This window comes from Porites lutea, chromosome 8 (genome assembly GCF_958299795.1).
Source record: "Porites lutea chromosome 8, jaPorLute2.1, whole genome shotgun sequence".
Classification (NCBI taxonomy): Eukaryota; Metazoa; Cnidaria; class Anthozoa; order Scleractinia; family Poritidae; genus Porites; species Porites lutea.
Window position 1 is genome coordinate 22039899 of NC_133208.1, and position 25702 is coordinate 22065600.

The 25702-nt window shown below is 38.4% G+C and overlaps 1 protein-coding gene across 1 annotated transcript; it reads left to right on the top strand.

The window, feature by feature from the left end:
- The first annotated feature begins 12063 nt into the window (after window positions 1-12063).
- LOC140945348 (uncharacterized) lies at window positions 12064-22762 on the top strand. Its single transcript, XM_073394384.1, has 10 exons — window positions 12064-12398; window positions 12857-13003; window positions 14135-14257; window positions 17222-17344; window positions 18061-18183; window positions 18564-18686; window positions 19403-19525; window positions 19943-20065; window positions 20643-20777; window positions 22329-22762. The coding sequence occupies exons 1-10, from the start codon at window positions 12083-12085 to the stop codon at window positions 22688-22690; spliced, it is 1698 nt and encodes a 565-aa protein (XP_073250485.1). The 5' UTR covers window positions 12064-12082; the 3' UTR covers window positions 22691-22762.
- The last annotated feature ends 2940 nt before the right edge of the window (window positions 22763-25702 follow it).

Genomic DNA, 25702 nt, shown 5'->3' on the forward strand with positions numbered 1-25702 from the left:
CTTTGCCCAGTGGCTTATTTACAACGCTATTTCTCTACAAGGGGTGCAACCCCGGGTCCCTTGTTTTGCTTTGCTGACGGATCTCCAGTTAAAACTAGCCAGTTTACACAGCAGCTGCAACAAGCCTTGAATTTTTGTGGCCTTGATTCAACTGAATACAAATCTCACTCTTTCCGGATCGGGGCCGCCTCTCTAGCAGCTGAAAAAGGCTTATCGGATGCTCAAATTCGTCACCTTGGCCGTTGGAAATCCGACGCATTTAATCTATACATTCGTCAACCTACAGGAGTATCTAAGGATTAAGCTCGCCTTTCAGTCATGGGCTGGGGCAACGCATATTTCTAGATTTTGCCTATTTTTTATTTATTTATTTGTTATTTTATTTTAATTTTTAGTTTGTCTTAGTGACTCTGACACAGCTCAGACATGGGCTGGTTTTGTCTTACTGCACGTAAGCTTGCCTGGATCTTGTTTACTGTGGGTAATGTCGACCGAGGTATCGGTCGATATAGCGGTCGATATAGCGATCGACATAGCGATCGACAGTCGGTCGATACTCGGTCGACAATCGGTCGATAGTCGGTCGACAGTCGGTCGATACTCGGTCGACAGTCGGTCGACAGTCGGTCGACAGTCGGTCGATATAGCGGTCGATAGTCGGTCGATAGTGAGAAAGACTATCGGCCGAGTATCGGTCGATATTTCGACGACGCACCTCGACTTACTATCGGTCATATGTCGGTGGTATATCGGTCAACTGTCGGTGGTATATCAGTCAACTGTCGGTGGTATATCGGTCAACTGTCGGTGGTATATCGGTCAACTGTCGTTCGAATATCAGTCATGTGTTAATTTATCGGGTGAGTCTAATGGCTCTTTTTTCTAAGCAAAGACGTCATTAATTACTGTTATCATGCGATGGGGGAACATGTGGTAGTGCGAGTCGCGATTACTCTATGAAGCGAACCGAAGAGCACTGGGAACTAAGGACATGGTAACCGTTTTTTTTTCCAGTTTGTATCATCACCGATCGTCCTATTTTTAGCTGTTAAACACAACTTGTCGCAGCCTAAGTTGAATCTGCTGCTCCTGTGGTCCCGCAGTCGAAGAATACTTAAAGAACGACGAGTGAAACGAGTGCTCCCGCAGTCCCGAAGTGGAAGAATAATGACTAGGAAAAGGCAGTTCATGACATGCTTTAAATACACATCTTTTATTATCGGGCTTGGACCTACTTCATCACGCCGAGTTCTCGTTTGTGCAGAGACCACAAATTAAAATTATATATTTCTGCATTGAAGACGGGAACAGTCCTTTGTTTAACGATCAGTTATTGATAAAACGCGCTGATAATGTCAAAACGGGATGCTATTGCAAAGAAAGGCATGCTTTCATGTTTAATTTTGAGTAGTTTGGACTAAAAACTGACCAAAAATGTCCAAAAATGCTAATTTTTCAAGAATCTCCACGTGTAAATGGGGGCAATCGGTTCATATTTCAGTAATCTTGCTCCAATTTCTTCTCCAGGGCTATTGATAACGGACTAAAAACCATACAGACCGACAAAAAGCTCGACCGATATATCGATCGACTATCGGCCGACTCTCGACCGATATATCGAACGGTTATCTTCTGACTATTGACCAAGCGTCGACCGACCATCGACCGAGTGTCGACCAATTACTGACCGATACATCGGTCAAGTATCGACCAACTATCGGCGAAGTGTCGGCAAAGTGTCGGCGAAGTGTCGGCAAAGTGTCGGTGAAGTGTTGGCGAAGTGTTGGCGAAGTGTCGGCGAGCGAAAAGCTATATCGGCCGAGACACATCTGGAACGACCATCGACCGTGTCTCGACCGAGTGTCGACCGACTATCGACCGACTATTGACCGCTATATCGACCGAGTATCGACCGAGTATCGACCGAGTATCGACCGAGTGTCGACCGAGTGTCGACCGAGTGTCGACCGAGTGTCGACCGACTATCGACCGACTATATCGACCGATACCTCGGTCGACATTACCCATAGTAAACAAGATCCGCTTGCCTTACAGTCAGGGGCAGGGGCAGCAATGACTTATAGATTAATCATGTTTATTTCCGGTTTTTTCTGTTACATTCCAACTTTGACATATTATTATAACTAGCTTGGGGGCTTCGAAGCTCGCCTGTCAGACTTGGGCTGGGGCGGCAATTCTCCCATTTCAAACAGAGCAGTTGTTTAGGTACCTCTTATTTTAACTCGTAAGGTCTCCAGGAACATGTCAGAAATCGGCCTGGTGTTCCTCTTTTTTTTTGCCTTTTCGTGTTGGGATCTTCTCTTGCGTGCGTGCCCGCGGCTTTGGTTGGGGCTCGCCACAGAATGTGGCTTGTGGCTAATTTTCGCCCCAACTTAATTCACTGAATCAAATAACTGTCATGTTACACTAAGCGATGATTCTCGGTTAACGTGACACTTAAGCACTTGTAATTGGTTTGTAATAAACGTCACTTGAGTGGCTAAATTATTCCAAATACGTGTCTCCTTCATTCAGTGAATCCTGGCTGCGTGCACGAACGCAATTATAAATATTTCAGTCTATTGTCTATATAGTTGGTATAACTGAGCCGCTCTCGGCATAAATAAGACTATAACCTTGGGAAACATTTATGCGCCAAACGATGACAATCCGAATTTTTTTAGAAATGTTCTTAGCCACCTCCTCTCTTTCGAGTGCGAGGACATTATCCTGGGCGGCGATTTTAATCTAGTATTGGACGTCCAAAATGATAAGAAGGGAGGAAGACTGACCACTCACAAAAATTCTTTGAAGGAAGTCCAGAACATAATAAATTCGCTAGATCTTATCGACATTTGGCGGGTCTCCAATCCGGATATCAGAAGATTCACTTGGAGAAGAAGCAAGCCCGAAATTAACTGTCGTTTAGACTTTTTCTTGACGAGTAATAGTCTAAGTTCGGCAATCACAAAAGCTGATATTTTACCAGGGTACAAAACAGACCATTCTTTGATAACGCTCCACCTTGCAAACAATACCAATCCCAGGGGCCCGGGCTTCTGGAAGTTAAATAAGTCTTTTCTATCAGACAGTGAATATATTAATTTGATAAAAACAACAATCACTGAAGTTGCAAATGAATACCAAAATAACACTGAGGTTGATGCTGTCATAACGTCCCTACAGAGGAAACTGGAAGAAAATGACTTATCTGAAATCAACAAGACCACTATATATAATGAATTAGAAGTTAAAAAATTACAGTTAGAAAACGTTGTCCAGTGTCAAACTCGAGGAGCCATGATAAGATCCAAAGCCCGCTGGCATAACGAAGGAGAAATACTTCTTAAACTTGGAAAAAAGGCATTTTAATACCAAAACAAAAAGGCAACTTAAGCTTGAGAATAGTAGCGTCTTCAAAACAGATGAGGAAATCTTAACAGAAGCAAAATCTTTCTATCAAAACTTATATGCATCACGCGCGCCTGATGCATATAGATGCACGCAAGAAAGTTTACATAATTCAAGATTCATTGTCCGCGAAGTGGGAGTCGTTTTTGTTCAATTTTATAGATCCCCATAATTCATATTCAGTCTCTGGTATTCCTCAGATTTTTGTTGCAGCCGATAAGAATAAGATTAACAACCCTGTTCTGCTTCGAAACAAACATTTCCGTACGCGTATTTTCATGTACCCACGCTAGCAAACCAGTCTCGGATCGGTAACCAAAAATAATTTGTAAACAAACTTACTGATCTCTCTGTTTGTCATATATAAACTTAGAAATACCTGCAAATAGCGCTTGACCGGTGACCCAAACACAGTATCGGATGAGGCAAACGTTTTGCTTAAAATGCCAGCCAAATGCACACTATATAATAAAATAGGCCATGCCATGCAGCCGGCCAGCACGATGAGCACTCAGCTTCATGAACATTGTAGCTCATCTAGTAGTGTTTGAAAGCAATTTTTAATAGCGCTTCATCATAAAACGCTTTCATTGTGATAGTAGCCACATAACGTATAAGTATAAAGATTATTCTAAAAGAACAAGGCAAAATTAAGCATAAACAGGAGCCCATCACTATGGCATAAATTTCAATTGCTTCCTTCCGAGTCGTTGTGTCGGGTGTTCCGCAAAACAAACGTTATCGATTCAACACATGAAGAAACCAGATATTAAACGGAACATTCAGGCAATAATTTATTTTTAAAAGATCAATTCTTAAACATTTACGCTCATACAGCAGAGGTACAAGGAACATTCTGTGTGAACCACATCGCTAAAGATCGCGCGGCCTGTTGTCAGTACTTTCTGGTAAAATACAACTACGGATCGGAGTCATAAATGTCCCCGACCGATGGTTTTTTTCCTCAAACCTTACACGACTTCCTGTACAACAAAAGATTGCTGGGTTTTCTCCTTCTGATTCCAGTCACTCGAGAGAGTAAATTGTTGTAGACAATCGGAAGTCATGTCGTAGATCAGCTTCACTCGCCACTGCGTCCTATTAGTAGTCCACGGCTGTATCAAGGAAACCCTTTTCAACTTTCTTTACATATTTAACGTTTAAGACCTATCCGCAAAAGGTAGATCGTTGACTGGAGAACTTAATAGACAGAAATGAAAGCCAGATGACCACATTACACGCCACACTTGATCCGTTTGTAGGAACACTGACAACAACCAACATGGCTTCGTGCAGTTCTCCTCAATGACTTCGAATTTTCTCGACAATGCTTTCACAAAAATACAAAATATTGCGTTTAAGATTCCAAAATGGACCAAATCTCTCTTGCATACTGATATTATGGCTTTCTCGGGCGTCTCACGGTCGATGGAAGAGGATTTCGTCACCAAAAGCCTATCTTGAAAAAATGTTCGCCAGAACAGAAATCAAGATGCCGCACATGCGCAGAAGCGTGTCACAGTCCCTTTAACAGTACCTGCTGCAGAAGTTACTGACTCAGCTTGAATGCCAGCACTGATGCATTTGGTCATTTAGCCTGCAGTGCTGTTGTATTTTGGGTGGGCGAAACCTTGTTCGTGTTCGTAATATTGTTGTAGCCGCCATCTTTGATTTTATGACAGTGGAAGATTGGGGAGAGTAGAAATATTAACCCTTACGGTGGCTGCGAGGGTGAAAGAAGGAAAGGGGGGAGGGGCAGGGGAGATAAAAAAATACGCCTGCCCGATATCATTGTTCTTTTGGGAAACTCCGTACGCTGGCAAATGGAGCTCCTGATTGGTGCGGCATAGGGAAGTAGATTGATGCCTGTCAATTAACTGTAAGTCTATATTGTTTATTCCGTTTCCGTCAGTCTTTTGGAATTGGAGCGGCTGGGAATGTCGCGTGTATTACGCAATGAGAAAGTCAAAGCTATTTCTACACTGGTCATCAGGATAAGATTGAGTACTAAAACCTACACCACTGTTACCTCATGCCAAAATGCTGCTTGTTCCAATGTTTTTTTTTTTCTGGCGAGTAGATTATGCTCTAGCTAGAGGCCGACGGTTCTATGTTTTGACTGAGCAAATGTGATTTTAGCCGCTTGTTTCACACTGAGAGGTCATGACACGCTTATTGATTTTCTGTGGTTTTTGAATTTCTGGTCTTCATGATTTTCCCTCTGATGCAAGAGCGTTTTCTTTGACCTCTTTTTGTCGCTAAATAAGGCTGTTAGGTTCTTTATTTTTGTCCAAAGTGCCTCAGGATCTCAATAACTAAGCGATTTTCTTTCTAGTCCGAGAATGTGATCTTTTCCTGCAATGCTGTATCACGCTGGGCCTAGCGAGTTAGTTTTTTAGATTGTTTGCGGGATGTCAAACTCTCACGGATAGCGATTTACAAGGATGAATTTAGAAGAATGAATTGTAGCTTAAACTGAAGCTTCATCAGCTGTGGAGAACTGCATTGTAACTCAGTCAAGTAATAAAACAGTGATAAACCCCAGCTGGTTTTTCTTAATAAGACAATGCGAGTCTTTGGACTGGAGCGACTGTTTGGTTGTTTTGTTATTGTGGGCTATTCATTTCCCGAAGAGCGGTCACGCGCGTCTAATTAGGGGGTGTTTCTCATTTTCACAGTGTTTTCGGGCAGGCGTTTTCTCTTCTCTCTCCCGGCCCCTTCCGCTCCCTTTGACTCGCCCCATCTCCTCCTCTCTTCGGGAAGTTTCACCATGGCGCTTTCGCGAGCAAATTGCGCGCTCAAAGAAAACGCCTGCACTGCAGGCTGTTGGTCATTTAAATCTAATGGTCAAACTAGTTAAAAAGGGTATTTTTTTCTTTTGCGTTTGCTTGAACATATATAGGTTCCCAAAGCCTCTGATATGCTTTTGCTCAATTAACGAAAGACTAAACAATATCATAGAAGGTGTCCATGAGAAGGGTCTTTCTTATAACATCATAAAAATGACAATGAACTTGATCAGAAAATTAACAGTTAATGAATGAGGTTGAGTATCTTATGAAGAATTATGGAGATCGAGGAGGGTGTTATCCGTCGATCTCCATAATTCTTCATATGATACGAAAACCGAATTCAATAACTGTTTTATTATTCATTCAAAATAATTTCTAGTTTAAAAACATAGCTAAAACATGCTTACATCCATCGATCCATCGATGTTCAGGTCATCTTCGATAGTGTACGTTTAGGTTTGTCCAGCTCTGCAAATATTCTCCAAATAGCAGATGTCGCCCTTTGAGTTGTCTTCTTGCTGTTCTTGCCATGTTTTTAGCTATTTTTTCGCCTAGTTCTTACTTTTGAAACAAGTGAAATGTCCGCCATTTTTTCAAGTTCACAACCAAAACAACTCAACCTCGTCCCCAGGTCTTCTCGGTTGACGGTGCCCTAACCCGCGAAAACGCTGCTTTTTTGACGTCATTTCCTTGTTAAAGTCAAAATTCTTCCAAATTTGGTCATCAGTCACTGGTTATGGTGAATTAAACGTGTGCTTTTAGCCAATCATAATCGGGGAAATATTTTGAATGAATAAAAATAACAGTTAAGTGATAATTTTATTATTCTGGTTTTAGAATCATCCTACAATAACCAATTGGGAGCAAATTAATTTTCCCTCAACTGCCTGGCTTGACAGGCTTGATACCCTTAAAGGGCCCTACTCTAGCAACTCCAATGGCTGTGAATTTACAATTTTCAGTGTGTTTCGGTGTGTTGTGGATACTAGACTTAAGGTACTTTATTTGCCCTTGTTAGTAACCGGAATACACTGTACAATGTGATGGGTGTGAAAACACATCTGTCGATCAATCTTCCTCAAAGTGTCAGTATCAGTGGAGCTGAGATAAACCTTACTCTCCGGGCTGTAACAAGTTATGTCCTATGTTGCAATTTGGTTCTAAGCATGACTGCATTGAAGATGTCCATATTTTCAAACATTGTCTTGAAATGACGCGATTTTTGTTGTGGATTGGGTCGACATACAGTGGAACCTCGTTAATGCGACCACCCTTGGACCATAAAATCCTGGTCGTAATACCAAGGTGGTCGCATTAACGGGGTCTTCATAATAATAAAATGACTCAGTGATTTTTACGTTTGGGTAAAAAAATATCGTCGTAATAACGAGGTGGTCGCATAAACGAGATGGTCGTAAGACGGGGTTCCACTGTACTGTATAAGCTGTGTGGTTCAGCAAACAAGTGGAGTAAAGGATTTATCTTCTCTGGTAAGATATGATGACAGTTGTTTAGCTGCAATAAGGCATGTTCAAAGTATCATACCCGTAGAACGACCACGCCCAAATATAAGCTCCCACAGCGTCTTGTTATACAAGTGCAAACAAAACACAATAACAATATACTGTGGTGATTTGACCGCAGTAAAATCGCATTCAATAATTTGCACGCAATTCTCCCTTTAGTATAAATATAGCGTGCATTACAAGAGCCAGAACAATGGACTGGTAACAGCCGCTTTATCTTTCTCCTCCCCTCGTCTCACGCTTCGCCCAAAATGCCGCGTTTTCCTAGCTTGGCTCATAAAGGACCAGTTTTGCAGGCTAGTATAAACAGGGCCTAGAATCTGGAATAACTTTTTATTGGACACGTCCTTTTTTTCCCCTTTTTTTCTGCGGTAAATAAGCAACCGTCACAAAGAATAACAAGAAGCACAATATAATAAGGAAAAAAAAATCCTAATTTGCATGTTTGGTCACGTCAGAGATGGGATAAAATGATTACTTGTACAGTGGAACCTCGGTAATGCGACCACCGTTGGGCCATAAAATCCTGGTCGTAATACCAAGGTGGTCGCATTAACGGGGTCTTCATAATAATAAAATGACTCAGTGATTTTTACGTTTGGGTCGAAAAACTATGGTCGTAATAACGAGGTGGTCGCATAAGCGAGGTGGTCGTAAGACGGGTTTCCACTGTATTGCATGATTGCTGTACTCACAATGGTTTGAGACATATATATTACGTGCCGAATAATTTGTTGGAAACAACTCATAAGAATGCAAAAGGAATTGTCACAAGAGAAAGAAAAAACAGAAATAAATCACCAAAATGCTCCCCCTTAAAAATATGAAGTTGACAGGTGACATCATACGCGTAGTCAATCCTCTGCGGTTTTCAAAGGGAGTAAATTAAATATCGACATAGTGATATTTTGAATATAAGTGCCTGACGTAGGATGGTTCCTGTTAATTAGCTGCTTTGTGGCATCGAAGCAACAGAATTTGGTCTAACAAAGACAAGAGAAATTCATTGGTAAGAGAAACTTGTTTTAAAGGTTTTGAAAGATTATTGTTTAATTTACCAGGTTTGGTAATTAAAGGCATCTAAGGTGATTAGTTTAACCTGTAAAAGGACACTGAAAACTCTTTCTACTTTATTTTCCTGCGTTCTGCAAAAAACTTTAAGTGTTTGAAAGATACGTTTGCATAACGGACAAATAAATGAGCTTTTAGCGGTACCTAGAAAATATTATTTCACGATTAGGAAAAATAAATGAAAAGGTTTCTATTTTTAAGAAAATGTTTTACCTGAATGTTTTTTGTCTTAAACACTCGTTTAATTTGCTTAAAACATGACTGACCTCGGCTGACAATGCCTTACAAAAGACTTTGGTCCACTTACAGTTGTAGATTTTATTTTTTTTTATTTCATATGTTTACTGTTTTAACTTTAAAAAAAATAGTTATTGAGGTGTTTTTTACGCAGTTTTTCATTTAACCTAGACCTTAAGCGGAAAACCTTATGTTGCTGTTAAATCATGTTATATTTAGCTGATACTCGAAGATTGTTAAACTATAGAATATATCTGAAGTTAACACTTTTTTGCAGTTACGGTTATATTTTTCAAATTGGATTTAAGTCACCGTTAAGCAAAAGGTTAAATTAAGTAACCTAAAAAGATTACGTTACTGGAACTCGAGGGACCGAAAACGTTTATCCTGCGACCCTGACAGGAAATGAAAAGGGAGATTTTTCCGGTTGTAGCCTTCCGTCTACACGTCAAACTCTCTGTCTTCAAAAATATCCGGATATGGGAGAAAGAGACCTGAAACGTTGCCTAAAAAGTTGTTGCCACTCGTTTTTTTAAACTCGTTTTTGCTGTAAAGCACTCTACTAAAATCTTTCATATTTAAGGTATTGTTAAGAGTTTTTGACAAAGAAGTTATAAAAACACGTATATTCCACGAATCAATTACAAGAAGGGATACTTAGAAAAGATTAATTATTCTAGAATGCTTTGTACCGACGTTTCAGTAGCTTTGAAGAGAAAAAATATTTTTTTACTATGGAAGATGAAAGAAGTGGGGAAGAGACTAAAAGACGACAAGTTTTATTTGTGACAAAAACGGAAAATATTGGACCTCATAGGAACATGTAGCTTATCTTTGAAAAACATCTTCCCTTCCCTGGGGCCGCGGCCTTTCCATGATAGTCACATTTACGATTTGAAGAAAAATAATACATAATGAAGATAATTAGTGGTGGCTCAGTCATCCACATAGCGGTTGTTCATGTACCCGATTGTATAACAAATTGATGGGAATTTGAGTGTGTCCATAAATATTGAGCGACACACATGTTAAGGAAAAAACGAGGTGGAGATGAACGTCTGAGCTATGAAAACCTGAAAGCTTGGTTTAAAACATGGTCACAGTTTTGGTAAGTGTAATCGACGACATAGGCTATTTGAGCCTATTTTTTTTGTCGAACCTAAGCTTATCCTGTAGGTAATTAATATCCATCCCCGCGAAATTCCAACTTTGAAAGGAAGGCCATTTCGAGTGAACCTCTAACGTCTCGAGTTGCACTAAGGACCATTTAATCGTATCTTCAGCATCCCTGTCAATCGGACGCTTTGTTGTCGTTCTGACAAGATACACTTTGTTTTCAGTTTTATTCAAATTTACCGAGCAATCGAAATTAATATAAAGAAAAAACTTTTGTTCAGTCTTTGCTTTTTTAGACGGTTATAATATTGTTTAAAGGGCAAGAAAAGGAAATAACAAGAAACTGATAAATTTAAAAATGTATAAATTAACTTAGGTGTTTTGATACAGTTTTTCAGAGGCGATACCGATATTTTTCAATCACCTTTAAAGTGGTTTTTTCCTTGTCCGATCGCTATAAAATTTTCACCAGTAATTGGCTATGGATTAAAATTTGTGAAAACGTAGTTTTAAGTAAAATCGATTGTACTATGACAACAATAAAGAAAAAACTTTGAAATTGATAAAAGCCGAATGTTGTGTGATCTAGACCTGCTACTGAAAGTCCAACACTAGGAACTTAAAGTTTGGTGTTTAGCAAACAAGCTCTGTAAGAAGTAAAAAATTCTGTATGTTTAAATTCGACTAAAACGAGAATATATTTCAAACCTTAAATTTTCAACAGCCATGATAGGTTGTTTAATAAAAACGTTATAAATGAATAAAATTATTCTTAGGTAGCGTAAGAATGAATCAGATGCTTAATATTATATTTTGACGCTAGGAAATTTTGGTTTACTTTCGTTCTTAAAATTAGCATAACGTCAAAACAGTGAATGTTGTAACGCAGATTTTTGACCGGTTCGTAGGATAGGTTTTGCAGTGAATCAATCTTAATGAAAGTTTCAGACATTTTTATATACATTATGAAGATTATGTGAAGAGATTTTAAAAAATTCGTTCGAGTCGTTTCGGAGATATACAAGAAAGCGCTAAAAGTCGAAATTCTGAATGACGTTGCACTTATACAGGTGGTGAGAAAACGGGTTAGATTTCAAGAACGCAAGAACGAAGGTACACGAAAATTTCCTAGCATCAAAATATGATACAAAGCGTCATTGTGACGCTACTTAAAAACGTTATAAATGACTTAAATTATTCTTAAGTAGCGTCAGAATGATGCTTAGTATCATATTTTGATGCTAGGAAATTTTCGTGTACCTTCGTTCTTGCGTTCTTCAAAATGTATACAAAAATGTCTGAAACTTTCATTAAGATCGATTCACTACAAAACCTATCCTACGAACCGGTCAAAAATCTGCGTTACAACATTCACTGTTTTGACGTTATGCTGATTTTAAGAACGAAAGTACACAAAAATTTCCTAGCGTCAAAATATGATATTAAGCATCTGATTCATTCTTACGCTACCTAAGAATAATTTTAGTCATTTATAACGTTTTTATTAAATAATCTATCGCGGCTATTGAAAATTTAAGGTTTGAAATATATTTTCGTTTCAGTCAAATTCAAACATACAGAATTTTTTACTTCTTACGGAGATTGTTTGCTAAACACCAAACTTTAAGTTCCTAGTGTTGGACTTTCAGTAGCAGGTCTAGATCACACAACATTCGGCTTTTATCAATTTCAAAGTTTTTTCTTTATTGTTGTCATAGTACAATCGATTTTACTTAAAACTACGTTTTCACAAATTTTAATCCATAGCCAATTACTGGTGAAAATTTTATAGCGATCGGACAAGGAAAAAACCACTTTTAAGGTGATTGAAAAATATCGGTATGGCCTCTGAAAAACTGTATCGAAACACCTTAAGATTCAAATTAAGTCTAATAAAAATATTGCGCCCCTCCATGAAATTTCAAAGGTATGACAATGAAGAAGCTCTTTCGGATATCAGTTATTTTCGTCTTGGGTCAACTACTCTACAAAACAGTGACTCAGCAATGCGGATCCGAGGTATCCATCTTCGGCTGGATGTTACAGGGACATATCTACAACACGATGTTTGCAGAACTCCCGCACACATGCGTACAAGTTTGTCGGGAAGATAATCGATGCCAAAGCTTTAACTGGGTGATCTCTCTCCTCAAGTGCGAGTTTAGTAACAGAACTAAGGAAGCCAGACCTGAGGATTTCATTTCAGATCCAGACAGATTTTACTACAAACGTGAAAGGAACAGAGGTGAAAAACAGTTTACAATTCATTACAAATAAATGTGATAACTGATCATTGCTGATTAAGGTCGAAGCAATGGTCTCTAATCAGTTGAGTCAAATTTAGACGACCATAAACGTATCGGGAGTTAATGATGAGAGACAGAATTGCACGAATTAACGAAGTAGTGTCACCAATTAATCACAACTTATAGTGAAAACGTAACTTGTAATAATTTCAACATTTTTCTAAAAAGTAACCCAGTCAAATGCAACTGTCGCAATAAAAGAGTACAGAATGGTGCGTACTGTCCAATTACTTGGGCGCCGATATCCTAGGGCAACAGATCAGATAACCATTCAGTTTGGAGTATTATGTTATTTTAAAAGCTGTGATGAAGCTGCTTTCCCTGAGGTATGATTTGGTCTGATGTAGCTAACTGACTGTCTATCAAATAATAAACGAAATTATACGTCTTCTTTCAGTACCTCTAGGTTCTATTCCTGAACTACCGGCTGAAACCTGTTTAGAAATAAAGAAGAGTGAAGGCCATGCAATCAGTCGAAAGTATTGGTTTTCTTCCATTAAAACTGGCACGTCTGTTCTTGCTTACTGTGATATGACAACTGAAGGTGAGTCTTAGCTTTTAATTAGGTATGGATGAGCTATGAAGAAAAAGGGAAGACTGTATGAGAATGTTTTTGAGATGAAGAGAATGAGTTAGTCTATAACTTAAGTTTGAAAAGAATAATGCTCTTCGACGCATTTTCGATTTTGCGATGGACTATTAAATTTCCTGTGAAGTGAACGGTTAAACTGTGAACGGATTTTAGAGTCATGTTTATCTGTTGATGTTAATGGCGGAGGGATTGAATCAGAATTCGGTGGGAGTAAAACATTTCTACGGCAAAGGAGTAGTGGCGACTGGCGCTGAATAAGTTGAAGTGCACGTTTAAACCGTCGTTCAGTTCTGCATGCTTTATGCTATATGCCAAATGTTTGGACGTAATTCGATGTCGCAGATTAACGTTTTGCTATTATTTTCGGTGCTTTCTGCCAAAACTACCAAAATAATACTAATTGTTTTTGTTTCTGTTGTACTGGGGTAGAGCGAAAATTCTTCGATTAGTCGTAGATGTAAGATCTACCTTTCATGAATACAATAGAGCACATTCTATGCTCATCCCGTCAAAAGCATGGTCGTAAGAAAAAGGCTTTCATGGGGCCGGGCAAGGTCTTTGTGTCGAATCAATGGTTACTCCTGGGTGGAGAACGTCAGAAGTTGCACTGATACGGGTATACTTGCGTTAACAATGTGAACGTTCCTTTGCAAACGCGAGTCCAATCTGTAGTTGTTTGTTAACATTTAATAGGTATTTCCATTTCTTTTGTCATTTAACGGGAAATGCAGGAAAAACAATTGAAGCAACGATAAATATCATAAATCCAACCTCGTTCCCAACCGCCCTCTGCGATTTCGGATGTGACGTCACCTGTCAAGCTTGTCGGGAAAATTCGCCGAGGACGTCCTCGCGCTATCGCGCTCGGTTCCAAACCTCCTCTGGTCACTCGGATAGCGCAAACTGGCCTGTGTACGAGGCTGGTATAAATCAAGTTTTCTCGCATACATCTAGACTAGAATCCGAGCTTTATAGTTTGCGATCTTGTCCAGTTAACATGCTAACACATAACGTTAGCCTGCCAGCAATGGGAGAGCTTGCTCGTAAGGTACTCGACATCCAACCCTGAATTTTATCATTCAGATATCGACGAATGTACTTCTTCTGTCCCTCTCTGTGACGTCAATGCAACTTGCACCAACAATGATGGATCTTACATCTGTACTTGCAAGAATGGATTTTCTGGTGACGGGAAAACTTGTAAAGGTAGGAAAAGTTGTTTCCCAGATCAATTTGTGATGAAAATTTGACCAGGATTTGTATTCTTTTACGACACCAAAACAACATTCTTCATCGCCCCATGTAAGGAAATCCGGATTCCGGAATCTGTGAAATTTATGCTTGTGGAATCTGGAATCTTGGGCTTTGGAATCCAGAATACAGCTGAAGGAATCCGGAATCCCACTAAGGATTGGAATCCAGAATCCATAGTCCACTGACAAAGATTGGACTCCAGTACCTGGAATCCGGAATCCACAGCCTGGAATCCAGAATCCAAGACTGTCTTGGATTCCCTTACATGGGGCAATTCTTCAAGTTAAATCCTTAATTTCAATGACAGAATTTGCTTTTGCACGCCTTGAATTACCTTAAGTATGAAGAATTTGTAGGTAATTCTTCTAGCTTGCATTCTTCTCCAACCTTTCACGATTAGTTTACGATTTATGACCATTTTCAAGAAAAAGTCTATTTAAGATATTTTAAGAGTTTAGGAAAATTCTGGAGCTCCAAAAACCTTCTTAAAAATAGACACCGAACGCGTAGCTTAAGGTCATTATTTTTAAAAGGCCAAGGAACAAGAGGTTGTGGAATGAATAACAATATACTGTTCAAGATCGGTGTCCACAGTAATGACTTGATGATTCTAAAAGAAATGGAAAGGTAATTTTTAGACGGCCGAAGAGCGAAGGTATTATCCTACGTATATAATACAGGATTACTAAATGTTAACTGGAATACACAACAATCCAAATATAAGAAAAAAAGGAAAAAGTTTCTACGGTTAACAGATTCACAAATAGGCCGATTGAACTAAAACGAAAATGAACAATTATAGTTTTGCTCAAATGCGGAAAATTTTGAAATAAATTGTTTGCAGAGGCTGTAAACGGTGAAATAAATTGTATGTAAGTAAAGAAATGTGTTTGCAGGAAGACGGAGACACAAAAAAGTTGCTTGCAGCGGGAGCCGCATATAAAAAAATGTTTGCTTGTGAATATTTTCAAAACCAGGACACTCGGGTAGTGGGAGGACTTGTTCTGGCAAGTTGAATAGTGTTATCTACAAACAAAGTGTTTATGCTAAATTTGTCTTAAGCCATACATTTGTATATAAAGCAATCACCCCACTTAAGAACTCACAAAATCTGACAACACTATATTGTATTGTAACCAGAAACTCTGATAAGGGGTTGAAACGTGTAACTCACATTCAATGCTCGCAAATATTCAATTTTAACATAGTTGGAAACCCTAGTGAAGGATATCCATTTTACACAAAATTGCTGCCGCGCGATCACCATGCGGTGGTTTTAAGACAAGCTGCATTTCAATATTAAAAATACACCTTTAAAAGACAAAAAATGGAAAGAGAAAGTTAAAAAGATGGTCAATTTTCTTTTTGTGGAGACAGTAACGAGAGCCTTGACTCTTGTGCCGCGTCAACACTACTTTTTGGTTAGTAAAACAGCAGATTTTTTAAACTATCCTCAAACAAAGGCTACATAAAAAAAGGAAAAATGCATACCTTCCGGGTCTTTCAAGCACCAGAGGATCCGAGATCCACCCCTTGTAATTGGCTGTGAAGCAGCCAAATGGAAAGAAAAGGGGGGAGAAGAAAACATTTGCTTAATTTGCACTAGGAGTCCTCCAAAACAGACTTGCCCGTTAAGGACAAAATGAAGGAGTAAGCATCGTAGCAAGGGAAAAAAGGCCTTGTAGGCAATTACCAAATTCCCTTTTTTATACTTTTACATGACGGTTACTGACATATTTGTGGAAACTGTGAGTGGGCTTTGTCAACTCTCTGACAGTATTTTCAATTTTACTGCACATTCACTGCATTAAAATGAAAAATACTATTAATTCAGTTTGTTTTAAATAGTTGATCAATAAAAAAGTGGACCTCTGGAGCCTGTGGGGGAAGTGAGCGCACCCGTCGCAGCCCCTCCCTACTGGCCTGTATTCAGCCTTCTTTTTTTGTTTATCACCGAAAAGGAACTGGAACCAACAGCCATCTTGGATCCGCCATTCTGAATTGTTTAAATGTATTCCAAATTACTTGAGACAAGTGTCAATCAAGGAATTTTTAACAAGAAACTTTATCTGAGTATAAAAGGATGCTTAGCACTAAAAGCGAAAAAGTCTACAAAATATGCAATTTCAAGAGAAATGAACACTGTTGAAAATTAAACCATAGTTATTAGAGGAGAATAGTGATGAAAAGCGGCAAACATCATCACGGTGCTGCAGTTTATGTTGGAAGCTTCCTGAAGGAGCACAATCCTTTGTTTTCTGTTGGCAAATTGTGACAGAGTAAATAAATTAATGCAACGTTTTTATTGGTCAAAATGCTGGGAATGCAACGTTGTGCATCTTCAGGTCCACAAAAATATATAGCAAAGGACTCAGACGGGTTTCGTAACCATTTCACTCCATTAACTATGATTGAACTCAGAATCTGCCATTTAGTCATATTACTAAAAATTCATGTTTTTTTTCTGAAACTAGTCACTAAAGAACCGAGATTTCGTCAACAGTGAGAGTAGCTTTAAAAGAATAATACTTAATTAAGTGTAATATATCCAGTAGTAAAAATATAATTAAAACCTACTTTTTTACAAAAATGCAACTTTTGAAGAACATGGCCACCGAAACCTGGTTGCCATGCTTACGTCAATGTAGACGTATTCGTCACGACGACTTTCTAAAATAATTTTTAGGAGAAGTCACTAAGTTTAGTGGTCATAGCTTGAACGGTTTTGAAGTTATTCATCTTCAAAAGTTCCCCTCCCGGTTTGAATAGCACATAGAAGGCCATAGCCACCCACTATATGAGTATCAACTTAGTGATACATGACCACCAACACAGTTTTGCGTTTGAATTATACAATCAATCTCTTTCAACGTAGACCAGCGCGTTTTTAACTTCATTGATCTTTTTTTTTTTTAGACATCGACGAATGTTCTATCAACTCTCATAGCTGTGACTTAAATGCGGTGTGCGGCAATACTCTGGGTTCTTACACATGCGCTTGCAAACAAGGATACTCGGGTAATGGAAGAACATGCTCTGGTAAGTTGAATAGTGTAATTTAAAAACAAAGTGTTTATGCTAAATTTGTCTTTAGCAGTATATGAAGCAATTACCCCACGCAAAAACTCACAAAATCTGATGTCACTATTGTGTGTAACCCAGTTAAACAAGCAACGATGGGTATTCATAAAAAATATATCGAACTAAAAACTAAAATACACCAGATGAATTTTTAAAAATATACCGTAAAATTCCGAAAATAAGCCCCGGGGCTTATATTTTTCAAAGGCCCTTTTTGAGGGACTTATGTTTGGAGGGGCCTATATTCGGAGGGGCTTATGCACGGAGGGGAATTTGCGTTGTAAAATCGGTTGGGCTAGCTTGTAGTGGAAAGGAAATTTACCATTTTTGCTTTGTTTTACTTTGTATTCGAGGGCAAATTCCAAGTACAAGCCGCCCGGGGGCTTATATTCCGAGGGGCGATTTAACGGAGGGTTTTTTTGCGTTACGATTTTGGGGGGCTTATATTTGCAGGGGCTTATATATGGAGGGGCCTATTTTCGGAATTTTACGGTACCTATTCGATAAAGTTGTAAATATAGTTTCTTTTTTGTGAAGACATAAATTTTTTTTCTTGTAAAGTATTCATCTCACAGTTTTGCGTTTGAATTATGCAATCAAACTCTTTCAACGCAGACCAGTGCTTTTTTACTTGTAGTAGAGTAACTTCATTCATCTAATTTTTTTTGTTTTAGACATCGACGAATGTTCTACCAACTCTCATAGCTGTGACTTAAATGCGGTGTGCGGCAATACTTTGAGTTCTTACACATGCGCTTGCAAACAAGGATACTCGGGTAATGGAAGAACATGCTCTGGTAAGTTGAATAGTGTAATTTAAAAACAAAGTGTTGATGCTAAATTTGTCTTTAACAGTATATGAAGCAATTACCCCACGCAAAAAGTCACAAAATTTGATGACACTATTGTGTGTAACCCAGTTAAACAGGCAGCGATGGGTATTCATAAAAAATACATCAAACTAAAAACTAAAATACGCCAGATGAATTTCTAAAAATATGCCTATTCGATAAAGTTGTAAATATAGTTTCTTTTATGTGAAGACATAATTTTTTTTCTTGTAACGTATTATTTCACAGTTTTGCGTTTGAATTATACAATCAAACTCTTTTAACGTAGACCAGTACGTTTTTACTTGTAGTAGAGTAACTTCATTCATCTTTTTTTTTTGTTGTAGACATCAACGAATGTTCTACCAACTCTCATAGCTGTGACGTAAATGCGGTGTGCGGTAATACTCTGGGTTCTTACACATGCGCTTGCAAACAAGGATACTCGGGTAATGGAAGAACATGCTCTGGTAAGTTGAATAGTGTAATTTAAAAACAAAGTGTTTATGCTAAATTTGTCTTTAGCAGTATATGAAGCAATTACCCCACGCAAAAACTCACAAAATCTGATGTCAGTATTGTGTGTAACCCAGTTAAACAAGCAACGATGGGTATTCATAAAAAATATATCGAACTAAAAACTAAAATACACCAGATGAATTTTTAAAAATATACCGTAAAATTCCGAAAATAAGCCCCGGGGCTTATATTTTTCAAAGGCCCTTTTTGAGGGACTTATGTTTGGAGGGGCCTATATTCGGAGGGGCTTATGCACGGAGGGGAATTTGCGTTGTAAAATCGGTTGGGCTAGCTTGTAGTGGAAAGGAAATTTACCATTTTTGCTTTGTTTTACTTTGTATTTGAGGGCAAATTCCAATTACAAGCCGCCCGGGGGCTTATATTCCGAGGGGCGATTTAACGGAGGGTTTTTTTGCGTTACGATTTTGGGGGGCTTATATTTGCAGGGGCTTATATATGGAGGGGCCTATTTTCGGAATTTTACGGTACCTATTCGATAAAGTTGTAAATATAGTTTCTTTTTTGTGAAGACATAAATTTTTTTTCTTGTAAAGTATTTATCTCACAGTTTTGCGTTTGAATTATGCAATCAAACTCTTTCAACGTAGACCAGTGCTTTTTTACTTGTAGTAGAGTAACTTCATTCATCTAATTTTTTTTGTTTTAGACATCGACGAATGTTCTACCAACTCTCATAGCTGTGACTTAAATGCGGTGTGCGGCAATACTCTGGGTTCTTACACATGCGCTTGCAAACAAGGATACTCGGGTAATGGAAGAACATGCTCTGGTAAGTTGGATAGTGTAATTTAAAGACAAAGTGTTTATGCTAAATTTGTCTTTAGCAGTATATGAAGCAATTATCCCACGCAAAAACTCCCAAAATCTGATGACACTATTGTGTGTAACCCAGTTAAACAGCCAACGATGGGTGTTCATAAAAAATACATCAAACTAAAAACTAAAATACACCAGATGAATTTCTAAAAATATATCTATTCGATAAAGTTGTAAATATTGTTTATGTGAAGACATATATTTTTTTCCTTGTAACGTATTTAATGTATATTTATGTATTGGTTCCCTTCTCGAAAATATTACATTACAAGCTACTCCAAAATTCGAGTGTAGCATAATAAAAATTATGTATGTATGCAAACTACTTGCTTTTGAATTCTTATAATTGTAACAACATGTTTGTATGTAGATATCGACGAATGCTCTACCAGCTCTCACAGCTGTGACGTTAATGCGGTGTGTAGTAATACTGTGGGATCTTACGTATGCGCATGTAAAGCAGGATTCACAGGAGATGGAAACACCTGCACTGGTGAGCCGTTTAAGTCTAATTTAAAACGTTTGTTTGATATGTTTGTTTTTTGAGTAAACCGGCAACAACAGCAATACAACGTTCTTTATTGGTACTCTTCTAACCCTTCTAATAAAGTTTTGGTTAGATGGGAAAAAAATTACAGTAAAAATGACCGCTTGGAGTAAGCGAACAGACAAGCGATGTCAAGCAGTCAGATTACGTAAGCAATAAAGTACAGGCGCCGGTTGTACAAACGCTGGACAGCGCTATCCAACAGGTAATCACTATTCAGTAGGTAAGTATAAGGTACTCAATTGCGGTATCCACTGCATAGAGATTTATCGACCGGATAGGGTTATCCATGTTTTGAACAACTGGGGCCAGGTCGGCAAGATGCGCAAAGTCGTAGGATGTGCGTAAGTGCGATATTTTTTTCGTTCAATAAGTGCATCAATACGGATTGTTCAAACCTGCGATCACTTTTTCCTTTTATCAAGCTTAAAATAATTAATTCCGTTTAACTTGTTTCCCCTTTGCAAAGAAAACGGTTACAAAGGTTATGATTACGCTTACCTGTACTGTTCCTTTTTTGTAGACATTGACGAGTGCACTCGCGGTACTCACAACTGCCACAGTTCACTTGCTTCATGTACCAACACAGCGGGATCCTTTAGTTGTTCATGTAACAATCCTTACACTGGAAATGGCAGAACTTGCAATCTAGCATCAGGTAATCAAACCGCCGAATATTAGGAAGATGTCTATTTACTAAACCTCTATTCGGAGATGGCAAAACTTGCATTCATATTCCATACGGTAATAATCAACAACAAGAATTAGGAATGTGTCTATTCACTAGACCCTTATTTACACTCGTTAGATGCATGTTACTTTAACCTTGATTGTTTAAAGAGGGTTTCAGTTAAATGCAAATATTACCCAGATCTCTTCTCGACGAAGCCAGAAGCGAGATCCGGCCAATTAATCAAATTCAATTTCTTTTTTATTAGCCACTCAAACTGCCTAAAAAGTATATGTATTGCGGGAATGACATGAGTATTGTCATCAGCGCGCGCTATTGTGTCTGCAATTCATTCTTCACAAAATCTTTTTCTGGTCGTTTCCCCTTTCGCTTGCCTCATTACGACGAACGAATACATGTGTCGATCATGACCAGCTTTGAAGAACAAGATAATGGAAAAGTTTCCTTTTTTAAGATTTCTAATGATTATAAGTGAATACTTGTATCGCAACTAGTGACTTCCACTTGTAGCGATCGGATCGTCCATAAGTCCGACTAGATTGTGCTTAAACTCGTCTCGTAGCTACGAGACTAAACCAGCCTTTTAATTACTATGAGTTTCTCACATTTCTGAATTTTTTTGTCTCCCGCAACCTCTTATATTAAGAGGCAATAATCCAAGCTAGCGGTTAAGCGATTAAAAACGGACCTCTTCTTATAGACATCACTGTAATAATGCACTGCACTGCATAATGGTAGTCAGTTCTTGGTGTTGCAGAGAAGAAAACTAATCAATACCCACAACACAAAACAAAAGTGTCGGTTTCCGCAACACCAAGAAACACCCAAGATAAGATATATACAGTTCAGTACTCCATAAAAAAAAGTGGACGAGTACGATTTTTAGTCGTCCTTCATGAGAACTGGTCTTTAAACTGTGTACTTGAGGTTGTACAATATATTTGCATAATTATATCTGACCAACCTTTGTTGTTTTGGTTGCTTTTTTGTTCCGACTTTATTGTTATTTTTTATCATTTTTTATTTAGCAATCCTATTGAAATGAAATATTATGTAATTTATAGTCATAGGTTATCAGCCGACCCCATAAAATGGCTTTTCAGCAAACTTCACAATTACAAATTGATAAAGCATAATTATCTACTTTACAATATGTGAAATTTATTGCAGGAAAAGACTTGAACATAAATTTTTTGGTGTTGAACGCTCAATGAAACTAAATGACATTGATGAGCAAAATTAATCTCTGGCACTCTAATTGAGTACTGGAGTACTGCGTATCAGGCGCTTGAGAAATGTGGTTTCTATGGTGGCCAGCGAAACAAACGAGAGAGAACGCGCAAGCAAGCGGCAAAGCAGCCTTTCTATCTCGCCTCAGCCTATGAAAGCAGTCGTTTCTTCTCGCGCTCCTCACCGCTCGGGACAAGCGTTGTAAAACATTTTAACCGCATAGTTATCCAATGCTTCCCAGCTTCTTCAAGTTTTTATCATTTTAACTATTGTCTTTTTTAATGTCAGAATGTCAAAATTACGGGTATCTGAACAATGCTGACAGGAATATAATTTATGGAATGCCCAACCGTCAGTGTGACACAGGTATCGGCCCTGGTTGGTTTCGTTTTGAAGGGTCCGCCGGCACAAGAATGCCAACTTCATGTCCACCTACCAACAGGTGTGACACTGATGCAACCGGCTGGTTGAATGGTGGACACCCTACAGTAGCAGACGGTCAGGTCAACAGGGCGGTGTGTTTTCACTGGTTGAGTAACTGCTGTTATTGGTCAACAAACATCAAAGTGAGAAATTGTGGTTCATATTATGTGTACTATCTTAGTGGTACACCTGGTGGTTGTTCTCTCCGTTATTGTGGCACTAACTAAAAACAAGGTGCAAGTAAAGTATTACATATTCTATCATTTCACTTAAGGAGGCTTCATTGTATTAAAGAAAGAAACAAAAAAATAATAAAAAAAATAAAAAAAGTGCACTTAACTTCAATATCTGAATTTGTATAACTTTAATTAAGCGAAGGGAAAAAAAAAACTTTATAGCACTTAAATATAGCACAACGTACTACTCGATCGCGTTAGCAAGCAAAAACAGTTTTCTTGAAACTTAATATGAGGATAGATTTTCTTTTAAGCTGTTTTGAAGACCAAGTAAGAAATAAATTGGTGATAAAACTTAAAAGGAAGTCAAAATAATACATTAAATTAGCAATGCAGTTTTCTGTGTGACTTTTCACGGTGATCATAAGTATACACTGGAGCCCATGAACGCCATGCAGTTGCTAAATAATCTACGATAGACGGACGTTTTAACTTAGAAGATGTGCGGGAAGGGATGGGTATGAATCTGCCTACTTTTTTCAATATTGATCTGTACACGGATGCACTCTGTAAAATCGAAAACGAAATGCATAAAGACTATAGGTACAGTCAACTCTCTTCTTGCGGTTCATATTATGTGCTAACTACCTTAGAGGTACACCTTATCGTGATCTCCACTATTGGGGAAGTCACTAAACACAACAAGTATTGATATATCTCCTTTTAGCATATACACACGCAGTGATCTTGGTGATTCAAGCAATCTGATTGGTTACCTATCGCGGACTATGACGTTTTATAAAATAACTGAGATAGTACGCGCGATCTGATTGGTCAAAAACCTATGGTTTATTATACCGGTAAACCCATAGAAAAAGGCACCCGGAACACGAGCCATAAACAAAACGGGCTATTGATCTGCAAACAACGATTTTAGAAAGAATAAAAAACAGAACAAGTTACTTACCCAGCCCTTCTTAATATTAAAAAGTGTTGGTTTCCACATTTTATTACAGAGCATCACAATTCGCTACTGCCATAGCTTTAAAAGTTATAAAGTAAAAGGTGGAAAACAGTTTACATTTCACGACGATGCCAAATCGCAGAGAAAGACAACAACTGTGTGAATTTCTGGTGTAGAAAGTCTTTAGGAAAGCTTAACCATGTGCCCACCAGCAACAAAACGGATAGTTTTAACATTCTTGATTTATTTTATGTCAAAATTAAATTCCTGAATGAAAGAAATTGTTCCGAAAAGAGATATCTGATCAAGTTAGGGTACAAAATCGGCCGCTGCAGATTGTAAACAAGCTGTAAACGATGATGAGAGATGTCAGAGTTTAGCGCTGGTTTTTTTCCAACATTTCTACAAATTATTCGGTAATATCGATGCCATAACCTACTTCAAACCACCTGACTTCACAAATCGACAAATGTTAACGCTAATATGTGGCTACGGCAAAGAAACCTTTCTCGAAATTTAGAGCTACCACTGCAGACATATTTCCATCGGTCGTGGTACATGCATACGTTACATGCATGCGACAACTTCGCAAATGCAGCTGCGTCGTTACCGCAACATGTCTTGATCATGATAAAGTCCAGAAAACAGATCTTAAACCATGCACTGCACCTTGTAAAAAGTAAATGAAGTCCTCCATTACAACAGCTGCCAGTTTCGTCTGTAAGCACGAAATGTTTACGGATCGACTCAACATAATACAGCTGCGTACAGTTTGATGTTCCATTTTTTACTTCTGTAGTAAACAAACTTCATTGTACCTTCGCATGAATATTTGTTGACTTTTCCTGAAAAACAGCTTTCATAAGGTATCATGTAATGAGTGCAAAAACTTGTGTTTTGAAGTGCTGCTGTTTGTTGTTTGACTGAACTGAGTTTTGAGAAGGTTCGGCGCTTTTAAATCGTGAGTCATGATTGGCTTATGGTGACTTTAGAGAGAAGACATGGCTTGATCACGGTACTAAAACCACATTTTTAACCTAAAAGGCTCCGTTCTACAAAAAGTTATATTATGAAAGCAATAGACCACACTTTCTATGGGTTTACCGGCGTGATAACCCACGCGGGATGTTGGGAGAACACGAGAAAAGCTTGTAAATCACGAGCCGAAGGCGAGTGATTTACAAGCTTTTCGAGTGTTCTCCCAACATCCCGCGTGGGTTGTCACGCCGGTAAACCCATAGAAAGTGTGGTCTATTGCTTAAATATTCACCGCGCTAGGCGGTGAATATAAAGCAAAACAAAATCGCTGTCGTAAGCTGGGTGTTTTGCCAAAGTTTCAGATTAAGGCGGAACTTTTTAAAAAAATACAAGAATATCCTAGTCATGATGATTTTGAAGGTAAGGAAAGACTTCATGGTGTATAAACAGCGCGATTTGTTGTGAAGTTATTCATTTTAGCTGACTTTTTATACGCTCGAACGGCAATGTTTCCCACTACAGAGGAAAACGAGGCCGCCTTCTGACTGTTTTGTGAACTTGGGATTTCCTCGCAAGACTATTTTTGCCTATAAATAGAAGTTAATTGATGGAGAACATTGTAAGCACCAACAAGTTAATAATTAAGGCAAAGAACACTGCAGATATTAAACAACGCTCACCTTGATCGAAGCCGCTGTTGACATCATATGCAAGAGGCGACAAAAAAACGTTCTCATTCACACGGTGACAGAAGCAAATAAAGGTCTACGTTTCTTCTCAGAAGGGCTTGTAATTTAAACTTTCGACGTTTTCTTTTAAACCATGGATGTTAAAGGTTAAAGCTTTCAAAAAAAAACTATGATTTGCCATGTTTGAAAATACTTAGACTGCAAAACAGTCCGTATTTTTGCGTATTCAAGTACGCGCGAGCAGTCAAACGAGGCTGAAAACAGAGAGCGAGACAGGGGAGAGTAACTTTTGCGCGTCTTATGTTTACGGCTACATGTCCACGCAAGAATTCGTCTTGACTTTCTCAAAGCCCGTTTCTGGTTTCTGCTGGTTAGGTGGTCAGTCGGGAAACGACCTTTTCTCGCCTGCAGTACGCTATTTTTGACCGGTAA

What these genes read in the sequence shown, in the direction of transcription:
- LOC140945348 (XM_073394384.1), top strand. Translation starts at nt 12,083, where the DNA reads ATGACAATGAAGAAGCTCTTTCGGATATCAGTTATTTTCGTCTTGGGT. An exon ending in TAATGGAAGAACATGCTCTG is followed by an intron (nt 17,345 to 18,060) that starts GTAAGTTGAATA and finishes TTTTTGTTTTAG; the next exon opens with ACATCGACGAATGTTCTACC. An exon ending in TAATGGAAGAACATGCTCTG is followed by an intron (nt 19,526 to 19,942) that starts GTAAGTTGGATA and finishes GTTTGTATGTAG; the next exon opens with ATATCGACGAATGCTCTACC.